The sequence below is a fragment of the Cynocephalus volans genome, chromosome 10 (genome assembly GCF_027409185.1).
Source record: "Cynocephalus volans isolate mCynVol1 chromosome 10, mCynVol1.pri, whole genome shotgun sequence".
NCBI classification, from domain to species: Eukaryota; Metazoa; Chordata; class Mammalia; order Dermoptera; family Cynocephalidae; genus Cynocephalus; species Cynocephalus volans.
Window position 1 is genome coordinate 125,378,737 of NC_084469.1, and position 12,194 is coordinate 125,390,930.

General features: G+C 45.1%; 1 protein-coding gene across 1 annotated transcript; it reads right to left on the minus strand.

Annotated features, from left to right (window-relative positions):
* Positions 1-859: 859 nt before the first annotated feature.
* Positions 860-10,041, minus strand: GABARAPL2 (GABA type A receptor associated protein like 2). The gene is made up of 4 exons (XM_063111754.1): positions 9,901-10,041; positions 9,524-9,579; positions 8,265-8,437; positions 860-1,470 (listed from the first exon to the last, which is right to left on the minus strand). Exons 1-4 carry the CDS (start codon positions 9,932-9,934, stop codon positions 1,380-1,382), a joined length of 354 nt encoding a protein of 117 aa, XP_062967824.1. The 5' UTR covers positions 9,935-10,041; the 3' UTR covers positions 860-1,379.
* Positions 10,042-12,194: the final 2,153 nt, after the last annotated feature.

The following is a 12,194-nucleotide window of genomic DNA, read 5'->3' on the forward strand; positions in this document are numbered from 1 at the left end:
TTTGGAGCTGGGATACACTCTTCTGTCCATGGTCATCAGAACTTAAGACTCTTCAGGCTTTGGATTCCAGGACTTAAAACAGCACGACTTCCAGGCTCTCAGGCCTTTGGCCTCAGACTGAAAATCACACCATCAGCTTCTCCGATTCTGAGGTTCCAGATTTGGACTAAGCCATACTACCAGCATCGAATTTGCAGCCTGCCTATCATGGGACTCCTCAGGCTTCACAATCGCATGAGCCAATTCCCCTAATAAATCCCCTCTCATATATCTATATACATATTCTACTGGTTCTGTCTCTCTGGAGAATCCTGACTAATACATCTATACTAATTTGTGAGACATTATGAAACTCATGAGCCTGGAAAAACCTAATCTTGTTTTTCAGGAAGGGATTGGAAAGCAGCACTTTAAAGAATGCAGGTACATATAAAAGGATGAATGCATAAAAATGATATGGAAAGATTGCCAGGATATTATGTTAAATGAAAAAAGGAAAGTATATATGTTTTCTTTTATAGAAGAAAAAAAGAATATATATCCATGTTCTAAAAATGAATTCTGAAAAGAAACAAGAAGCCAGCAAAAGTAGTTTCCCATAAAGGGCAGAGGTGGTAAGAAAACAACAGTGGGAGCAAGACTTCTCAAAGTATATCTTTTTACAGAGTCCTGATATCTGACCCATCTGAATATATTAACCATTCAAAAAAATGTTCCTCTTTATGACACTGGTCACTGTTTCCTATCCCAGACTGTGTTGCCATGACCCCCACAAGCCCTCCACAAGCCCAGCAGATGTAGAAGCCACTTCTCTGATGCACCCAAATGAAGGTGAATAAAGGACATGGTCACACTGCAATGCCTTTCTAAGAGGAAGTTTTATTGTTAATTATTTACCTTAATAGTTTCAGAAAGAGGAACAGATTAGCTCAGTCCAACATGATTGGCCGTTGGCAAAATCTAATAAAGCAAGTGTTCTGATTGCTAAGGATTTCATTTGGATGCTTTTAATACTTAGCCATCTAAGACTTCAAACATAATACAGAATAAATGCATCATCTCCTTCCCTTTCACTTTAATACCACACCTACCTCACCTTCAATATGGAAATATCTTCATTAAATATGATTCCCAGAGGAACAAGTTCCCTAGAGAGTACAGTCATGAGGACAGTGCACAAAAAGAAAAACTCAAAATAAAACTATTTATGATAATTTACTAGCCTAAAGAAACAAAACCTTCCAATATATTAAGAAATTAATCCAGTTACAAATGCACTAATAGATCTATGTGAAGAGGTTCTGGTATAATAACTGAAAACAGCTGGCTATTTACAAGATACACAAGCAGGAACGGTGCACCTAGCCCAGCACTGGCCCTCAGAAGCCAAAAGTGTTCTCTCCGCTGTAGGCCACATACAAGAATCCATCTTCATCTTTTTCCTTTTCGTAAAGCTGTCCCATAGTTAGGCTTGAAAGAGAAAAACAAAAACCGTCATTGAAAACTGGAGTCTAGGTGTTAGGAGAAAAAGATGGCCTGAGGATAAGGAACTTAACCCTTGGTGGTAGGTAGTAAAATAATTCAGGAATCAGTAATTACTGGGCACTTATAATCCTATTTCAGAGAAGAGAAATGGAGCCAAGAAAAGAATAAGATAAATTATAGGCCTCCAGGTGTGAGTAACAGATAAGAGCAGAATTAAAAGCTCCATCCTCCAGCCCAAGGCAAGGCCATTTGACTCACCCTCACATATAAATCCTATAAAGAAGCCAGCTCCATGAGTGGGCTCTGGCTGATAAGCACACAAATGCCTTTAAAATGCCAACAGCAAGGGGAAAAAAAATCAGCAAAATGAAGAGCCCAAGAGGCCCATCCCTGTGTGGGTGAAGGACCCTGCTAAGGAAGAGTACATTGGGCTTTCTTCTCCTCTGGGCTGGTTTATTTGAAGATTTATAATTTGTACTTAACATGATAGGTACAAGTGAGTTCATTCTTGTGGAAGCGCCCCACAATACCCCTGTGTCCCTAGAAATCTGTATGAGCATCATCAAAGAGTTATTTTCCTCACACATCTGCAAAATGCTCTCACTATATCTGGGATCCACAGAAGCCTGCCCAACCTCCCAAAAAACCCTCCAGAAATAGATATTCCTTAAACTAAACATGCGTGAATAGAAAAGCTGGCTTTCCCTCAGCCATAAAACAGACTGCAGTGGAGGATACCTGATCTCCCTCTCTGCCATGAAACTGAGTTGTACTGGCTCCAGAGGAAGACTAGTAACACCTGGAGCCCCTATGCAAGCTCTGGCCTTGGAACTGCACTATTTGAAATGAGCAGGAGGTGTAAACATGTGCTAAACAGTGTGACCATGAGTGGTGGTACCAACCAGAACCAGCAGTAAAATGCTCAGTCTGAGAGGTAACTGGAGACATTCATGGTCACTGGCCCAGACAGGTTCTAATGAATGCTTAGATACAGGACTCAGTAAACCAAGGGCTAGTGGGAGAGAGAAAGAAGGGTCCAGGGCCTCAAGCTAATGAAGCAATGACTATCCTATCCTGCTGCTTTGCTCCTGGCAGGTTGAGTGGGACCTCCATGAAAACAAGGACGCAGGCCACATTCATAAAGGCAGAATTTTTTTCCTTTCCTTTTCTTCCTGCCCCATTTGCAAGCTTAGCTTGGATTGCTGTGTGGGTAGATGAGAATTATTAACAATGTGGGGGTGGATGAGCATGACTATGAAATGGCCTGTTGTCAGCATCTTGCACAGTAAAACAGTGCTCCCTGTTAGGACCTCTTAACCTAGAATTTGTAAAATAAAGACTCCCTGGAACAACACAGAAAATAGAAATTTCTGCTGTGATAGAGATGCCCTATATCACTGCTCTCTGATACAATAGCCACTAGCTACATTCAGCACTTGAAATGTAGTTTATCTGAACTGGGATGTGCTGTAAGTGTAAAACACAAGTTATCGAAGACTTAATATGAAAATAAAGTAAAATAACTCAATTTTGATTACATGTTGAAATGACAAAATTTTAGATATACTGGATTAAATAAAATATGTTAAAATTAATTTCACCTGTTTTTATTTTTTTAATGTGGCTACTAGAAAACTTTAAAATTATATATATGGCTAACATGCTGTTTCTATTGACAGCACTGCCCTAGAACATGTGAGGACTTGGGGGAGAGTGGGAAAAGGGAGGAACCCCTACTCAAGAGAACACCTACAGTGGTGGTCTCAGCCTTGTGTGCACATCAGAATCACTGGAGAGCTTTAAAAACATCTCCATGCCCAAGCCCCCCAACCAAGACCAATTAAATCATAATATCTGGAGGTGGGACCCAGACATCAGCAAGGATGATTTCATGTGCAGCCAGGTTAAGGTGAGATGCCTGTCCTTTTTATTTTTTTGAGGTGGGGGGATGCTCATCTTTAAGAACCATGTGATTAGGAAGTAGAGTGACAAGCCAGGAAGTGGAGTGACAAGCCAGTAACTAGCAGAAGGATTTGAACATGTAGCTGAGTCTCCCAAGATTATTTTCACTCTGGTGGTTGGGAATGCCCAGAGGAAAACCCCACTTTTCTCTGAGACTCCTCAGATTGAGATTAATAGGAAACAAATACAGCTATTTCCATAACTCTCTTTACCCCACTTGGTCCAAGGGTCCAAAGTGACCTTGATGACACCTGTCATAACATCTCCCCACTGCCACTACCATATTGGTTTAGATGCAGTAGCAGACACCGTGTGTAATTCAAAGACAGCCAACCCTTGGTGCCTATGTCAAGTTTGGTCCCATCTGACAGACTAAGCTCTGCTTTTTCCTAGCAAGTCAGAAGCTCTAGTGCAATGACTCTAACTCCCTGCCAAATACTAGAAATACTTGAGGAGCTCCATAACTACCATCTGCACACCCCGGACTCTGTATGCTGCCCACAATGAACAATGACCTCTGGGACCACTACTTTTGAAGGCAGGCTCTGAGACTCTGAGCTCTGACTTTTGACAGGGTAGGGGACCCATAATCATGTGGCTTTCATTCCTTTCTGCCTTTAGATTCCATTATCTTTTAAGTAAAACTTCATTTTATCAATTTGTTTAAGCAGTACCCTAGCAGCTATAGAGGCTGATAATACAATCCTAATTATAACAGCAAACATTTACGTGCCAAGCACTGTTTTAAATACACTACATATATTAACCCTTGCTCTCCTCACAACAATTTCATGAGGTAGGTACTATCATAATCCACAGTTCATAGACAAGAAAACTGAGGCACAGAGAGGTTTAACAACTCACCCCAGGACACAAAACTAGGAGGCATTCTTACCACTAAGCTGTGCTGCCTCCAAGTGAATATACAGCTAGATCTGTTCTAATGACCTCACATTAAAATCCTTCTACCTTTAGCAGAGATCTTCCTTAGGAAGATTTCTCAGACATATAAACATTTGTACATGAAGCTCCCAGGTTAGGCTACTGCTGCCAGTCTGTGCACCACACATTGAGCAGCAAGGTCTTAGGGCTGTCTCCTTCAGGTCCTGTAACTTGACAACTAGATGGTTGTGTCTAATGACTTAAAGGGCCCAACACTGTTCTTTTCTCTGTGACACAACCTCATGTGGACATTTCACTTAGTTGGCAGCAGCACTGTTTCCTTATAGTTGCGATACACCTTGGGCAAGGAACTCAATAACTGACAATGCTCAATGCCAAAAACCTGCCTGATTTTGTGGCTTCACTGGGTACCATGAAGACTGGCACATCTGTACAGTATGATTTGAAAACAGCACTTAGGGGATTGGACCACATATATGCAGAGTCAGAATAACTTGGCCTGGAGCCAGAAAGAGCTGGCCCACAAATAAAATTTTTAAAATTACCTCTTCACTTTTTAAAAGTCCCATTAAAAGGATATTCAAGTGGAAGTGCAGGGGGGGCAAAATGTGACCCTCATCAGCAGGCAGTCTATAGCAGACAGCTGGTGTGTCAGTTTAGGACATATTCCATAGACCTAAAGAAGTGAGAAGATGAGCTTCCCCCTCAGAATTCAGAGGCCCGAGCCACACAGCACTGAGCAGACCTCTGCTGGAATGCCCAAGGATCCTGAAGGACAGAGGTGGCTCTAATGTGTCTGCCCAGGTAAACTGCACAGGCTTGCTGGATGGCCTGACAACTCACAAGCAGCACTGCAACCCCAAGGCTTCCTACCTAAGTCACTGGGAGACACCTCCAGTCCCTAACAATAATGCATACTACTTTGGCATCACGTACTACATGCACTCATCCGAGAAGGATGCTGCTTCGGGTACCAGGGGCACTGCCGCCTGACAAACTCTGAGTTTGACGTGAAAAGATGTGGGAAAAGCCAATGGCAGATTCAAGCCATAAAGCCAACCTAAGGTGAGGTGGGACCCTAAAGTACTGAGTGAAATGTACGTAAATGCCCTCTAAAACCCTGTTCTCTACTCTTCCATTCAGGGTCACAGATCCAGGCACAACCACTTCTCTGGTAGAGAAACTAATAATAAAGGCAAGTTTCAGCGAGATGCACATCCAGGAATGGCCATGCTGCTGAAGGCAAACATCAGTTTTAAGCTACTCAACAGCCCTATGAATTGGGGGAGGCTGACCTAGAACTGTGTGAATGCCCAATCCCTGTAGAACCTGCCCTTGGCCCCAAGGGCAGGTCATGGAGGCTGGGGGAATCTAGCCTGACTCATGAATTGGCTAGACTGATGAGCACACCTGGCCAACCATCTTCTTTGGAGCCCATGTGCTTCCAATGGACCAGGATTCATCTCTTCCAACGGGGGAGGACCACTAGTGGATCCTGGGAAGGCACTGGCCTCAAAGTGAAAGTTAATATGGCCCTGAAGGCTCCCTGAGATTCTAAAATATAAAGATTAACTATTAGTTTTCCTTTTATCAGATTTTTCTCTGATATAAACAAACCCTGTTGTTGAAGAGGTATTTTCCCAGAAATAACCAAAAGAGCTAATTTAAGCACCTTTCTAAATAAACCTAACCTGTTAACTCCCTAACCTGTCTGTTAGGGAGTGAGAGGACTCCTGCAGGCCTGGATTCATCCTTTCTCTCCTCTGAGTTCCCCAGACACTCTTTGAAGGCTGCAAGCATTGGGTAAAGATTAAGGCCCCCTCCCCTCCTTCCCTAAAGAGGCTGCAAAGAGCTGAGGAAGAGGCTGCTAAATTGCTCTGAGAAGGTAAAGATGAGTCACATCCCAGCTTTAAGAAGGAGACCCTATGACACTTTTGTTTGTGTTGCTATCAGGTGATTATCATTTGCATAAAGCTGATGATGTCACATGACTCTTTTGTTTATAGACAAATTTGTTTATTAAGAATAAAACCCCAAAATGAACAAAGAATGGTTGCATCAAGTGTGGGATGTGAAGTCATGAACCAGGGACAGAAGTGATGCAGGCCTGGGTCCCCAGCTGGTGACTCTAAATACTGAAGGCTCTAGATTTGGGTTCCTGGTTACTTTGTACTAAAATCCTGACATGTGTCACATGTAATCTGCTTTAGGGTGGCTTTTCACCAGATTGGACAAGTGGGACTTGGAGAAAAAATGGCCCTGAAACGGCCTCAGCTGTCCTGAAAACCACTTTTCATTTCTAATTCTATTTATACCTCGGAGATAATAGGGGAGAGGACAGTTGGTAAGACCTGCAGCCATTTTAATTGCTAGATTACTGTGGAGCCATCAAAGTAATCTTAATGTCTCCAGAACCCTGCTTCATTTCCTTCAAGTACCAGAGGATCAGAATTGAGGAAAATAAACTCAATGCCATGGGTCCTAGTCACCTACTTCCTCCCACTAAGCCATCACCTCCAGGAAGAAGGAAACACAGGATCGCCAAGGCTCTAAAGAATTGCGAGTGGTATGAAAAAAGGATTTACCTCCCCCACCACCTTAAGGGAAGCTAAGAGTGATCACAGATGCCCAAAGCTTCCTCCCTAGTGAAAAGTGCACCCAGCCACACACTGCCCAAAGGCCTGAGAAGGAAGGCTGGAAGAAATCCACAGGTGACAAGATCACCTCTGGCAACACCACAGCTTCCAGAGCTACAGCTGTAGCAGACCAATGGTGCCCAGCAGGCAGGCTCTGGCCTGTCTCCTCAGGCTTGACATTGGTCTTACAGAAGAAGCTTCCATTTCTCCTCTGTCCCATCTCTCTATCAAACACCAGAAAGTGGAGGAAGTAGAGACTGGGAAAGAGGAAATAAAAAAATAGCCAGAGCTTTCCACTGTTAGTAGAAATAAAGACTGAAACTTGGCTTAAGCCTCTTCTGGAACTCTCAAGAATTTTCAACAGGAATAAGTTTCAGCAACAAGGACTAGTTCCCAGGGCTTCTGAAAGCCTTAGCTTTTAGAAGTACTACCTTAGCTTTTAGAAGTATTACTTGGGGGTGGGAGGGAGGAGGGTAACAAATGAGACCTAGATCAGGTCACTGAGATAAAAGATGGCTATGAATGCATACTCGGGAGAGGTGGGGGCCAGAATCTGGCACAGGGCCTAGAAGAACCCAATTAGTAACAGGAAAGGACTGACTAGCAGTTTAGACTGAGCCAGTCCATTTTCTTCTTTCCACAGGGGACTAAAGCTGGGCTGCCAACTACACAGATGTAATGCCCCTGCCTGGATTTGGGCCCCGAGTTATAATCCCAAAGATGGCTTCAGGCAGCACAACAGTCTAACAGTCAAAGCAGGTGGTACCAAGGGAGGTGTAAGTCTGTAAAGAGACCTCACAGCCCTTTTTTGGACAACAGCCATTTTATCGGACTTGAGGATCTGGCAGCCTCAGGCTCTTACAATGGCAAAGAGCTGTCTGAATTTGGAGAGCAAGCAAGCAAGGTGTTTAACTTAAGTTGAGCCTCAGCAGAACCCACAGGCTCCTGGTTGAGTATGACAGGACTGATTTCATGGATAATATGGAGAAAACCTCTTTTCAGGCCCAGTTCTACCTATGGCTTAAGCCTAGGTAAGGCCTCAACTGTTTTAAAAGGTTCTTGAGGCTCTGGGATTTGTTCTATTTTCTTAACCCAAAGTGCACTCCCATGTACTGCAGCCTTTTCTTATTTTTCTGGAGCTCCTGATTTCAGGGAGCACAAAGTCCAGATTTCCAGTCAGGACCCCCTAAGACTTTTCAGACCTCCGAAGTTTTGAGTTCTGTAAGCAGCCAAGCAGATGTCTAATACCAGAGGGCCCATCTAACAAATACCTCTCACCTGGACTGTGGGACTGTCTTATCCACAAACAAGAAGATTGCCTTTTCAGAAGGAAGCTGGATCCTTTTCCTGATGATCCACATGAACTGAGCCACAGTGATGTCAGATGGAACCAAGTACTTCCGTTTGTCAATGTCAACAATCTGAGAGCCTGAGACTTTTTCCACAATCACCTAGGAAAGCAAAGAGAGGTCAGAACTGGATGAGACAGTGGGCAAGGAGATGGGTGGGAAACTGCACAACACGAAAAAATATGCCCCTTGCTTAATAAACCACACACTCTGGAGGTTAAGAATTGATATAAATGTGTTATAGAGAAACGGTAAGTGCTTTTCTGTGGTCAATTATATCTCTAATCCCTGATCGGCAGACCTAAGAAAAACACAGTCCTTACTATTAAGCTTTCCACATTTCATCTAGGCAGAGTCAAGAATATCTGGTGAGGGTTTCATCTACAGCCTGTTACTCCAGGACCCCAGAAGGGATCTGCCTTCACACTACAGATTTAAGATCCCAAGGAACACAGAAGACAAGAATGGATGGACTAATGGGAACGCCTGGCAACCTCAGCCAGCCAAGAACCAAGATCTTCATTGGCCTGTTGCCTCTCTCCGAACAAATCAAATTTGTCCCTCCTGCTCCCTCCCCAAAGCAAAGACCTACAATAACAGACACTGATATCCTTTAAAAATCAATAAGGACTACAGATACTATATCCTCCACCCTGGAAGAAATGTAGGGTCACATTTACTACTGATTAAGGGGAAAACACGAGAGAAGGAATTTTCAGCGGCTTTTCAGATTTTTTTGGTCAGAGGATGTCAGGGTCAGGGTGAGGAAAGGGAGCTAGAAGTTAGGTAAAGATGGAGGCTCAAAGTTAAAGATGAATGTCCTAAGACTGAAGTACCACTTCCAAGACCAAAGTGACTGTCTCCCTTCCCCACCATTCCCAAAAGTAGCAGTGACCTGTTGCCCTGTCCTAGAACATCATTCCTTACATAATTAGCGAGGGAGCCCAGAGGCTGCAGACAGCTCGCTGGCCTAGATCGGGAGATTCAGCACTGAGGCACCCTGAACAGCACCAGCCCGACCCCTCACGCCTCAGCCCCAAACGGCCCCAACCCAGTCTGGCTTGTCTGCTACTATAACTGAAACTGGAACCTCAACTTGTCAACTGTTGAGTAGCCTAGGACCCTATCACAGGTCCCAGACGATAGGGGTGACAGCGAGGTGAGGGGGCGGGGAGTCCAAACACTCACCGGAACCCGGTCGGGGTATTTCGCTCGGATCTTCGCGGATTCCACGCATCTGTGCTCTATGGGAGAAACACATCGGGCTGACGGCCGCGCCTGCCCCGCGGTGGGCTCCCTACTCCCAGCCCCCTCCCCCCGCGACCTCCGCACGCCCCGGCCCTCGCCGTGGCGTCCCCGCAGCCGCGGTCCTCCGTCCCCCAGCTATCGGAAGGGCCCGCGGAACGCAGCACGGGGGTTGTGGGCGGCTGCCCGGGGCACCAGGGCCTCGGCGACCTGAGCCCAGAGCGCGGCATCCGCCCCGCCCGGCCCAAGGCGGCCCGAGTGGGGGAGGGGGCCCACCCGCCTCCCGGCCCCCCACCGCCCGCCGGCGTCCTAGCGCCTACCCAGCGAGTGATCCTCCTTGAACATCCACTTCATGGCGGCGGCAGGAGGGGACGGAGCCGGCTCTCGGAGCCGCAGAGCTCAGCGTACCGACCACAACAACAACGACGGCGGCGGCGACTACACGGCAGGCGGGACTTCCGGCTGCCGGAACCTAGCAACCGGCCAGGGGCGGGGCTTCCGGCATCCCTTGCCCGGACGCCGCGCCAAGGGGTGGGCCGCACGTAATGGGGCGGGGCCAAGGAGGCCCCAGCGAGGGGCTACGTGAGGAGTAGAGACGATGACATTGGATACCGGATATTGGCGACTCAGGAAGGGGATGTTCAGGGAACTGGTGGCAGGAGTGGGGTTTCGGGGGCGTTGATGACGGGAAGGGTACGGCTGATAGTATACAGATCTTATAGAGGACTGTTCATGGGAGAAATTTAGGGCGTTGGTGACAAGAAGGTTGTTTGGGGGTACGAATGACAGAGGAGATTGGCGACGGCAGGGGGGCTGTTTAGGGCGTTGACAGTTCGGGGAGTATTGTTTGGAGTGGTGACAGGTCGGAGGCTCAGTATGGGCGGGTGTGACTAGTTTGAGGGCACTGTGTGTGGGGGGGATACTGATGACAACCCTGAGGTCCACTACTGGGGACAGCCATAATAGGCTGACTTGACCTAGAAATTGAATTTAAACAAGTCCCATTTCCTTCCTTTATTCATGAATAAATATTTGAATAAACATTTAAGAAAAGGTATTACAAATACCCATTTCAGGAATGTAACATCACTGATCACGAAGAGACTCCTTAACCTTAACTGGCAGAGGAGTTAGAGGTGACTGTCAGGCTCGGAGAATTCTCCTGAGAGCTGGTCATGAGAGGGAGTTCCTTATTTGACAGTGGGAGTAGCTCAGCAATCACAGTCTGGGCTGTGTGTGTCCTGTGTCACCTGCCTGAGCATATGCCTTGAGGTTCTCCAATCAGTGATGTAATTCCTTTCTTCCAACCAGTCATCAGGGCAGTCTGGTCTGGGTCACCATTTGTTTATGAGCTGGTGAACAAGTAATGAGAATATTCATTTAATTGGGGACATAACCCCGGCCACATGCTTGTGATTCTGATGCATCTGAAAGGCCTGTATGCTTGAACACTGTCATTCATTATTTCCTACAGTTGAAATTCCTGATGAGTGCTGTGGAATCTAGCTTCATTCTAAAAGTATTTTTGTTATTTTAAGATTGTGTCTGAGCAACCAGAATAGGTTTTTGTTTGTTTTTAATGAAGTGAAAAATCCTTTGAATTAGTATTGTTGCATACAAGAGCACTGTTCCAGGTGCTGGGCAAAAACAGGGAGCAAAACAGACAACACCCCTACTCTCATGCAGTTTATATTCTAGTGGGACAAGACAAAAAAAAATATGTCAAGTAATGATAGGTGCTGTATAGAAAAATAAGGCAGGCTAGGTGAGCAGAGAGCGATAGTGGGATGGAATGCTTATTAAAGTGGTTGGCCCCTATGGCTGGAACGGAATAAACAAGGGGGAGCGTGTTAGGAGATGAAATCAAGGAGAGCTAGAACAAACTTGTGTTGAGCTTTGAATTCCATGCGAACAATTTTGTATTTTATTTAGAATGAGATGAGAAGTCAGTGGAGGGGTTTAAGCGAAAGTCTAACAAAATCTGACTTTCCTTTTTAAATGGTCAGGCTAGCTTCTGTGTAGACAGTAGATTGTAGGGGGGTGAGAGTGTAAGCAGAGAAATAGTTAAGAGGCTACTGTGATAATCCAAGTGAAAGATGATATTAGCTTAAGACCAAGATGTTGTCTGAAAATGAAGGGAAGCAGTTGTATTCTGGATATATTTTGAAGTAGAGCTGACAAAATTTGATGATAAATAGGATATGAGGTGTGAGAGACAACTCAAAGTCAATGTTTTTGGAAGGACGGAATTGCCATTTACTGAAGTAGGGTGGAGCCAGCTTGGAGGGGTAAGAATCAAGGGTTTGGTTTTAGATATAAGAGATGCCCAAAAGATACATCAAGTGAAGATGCAGAGAGGTGAATGGCTCTATGAGCCTCGAATTCAAGAGAGAAGTATGTAAAGCTATTTAACTGGAGAAGATTAGCAATAGACAATAGGTAAAAAAATGAAAATGCCTATTTTGCAAATAGAATCAAACCTAAGGAATGAAGATGGTTGTTCACCATCTCATAGTCACTGAATCAGTGAAGGAGTTAGAAATTGGACTCAAGACCCCTGCTTCCCTTTACAGAACTGATCATTGTGTCCTAGTCCAAGGCATGTTTATATCAC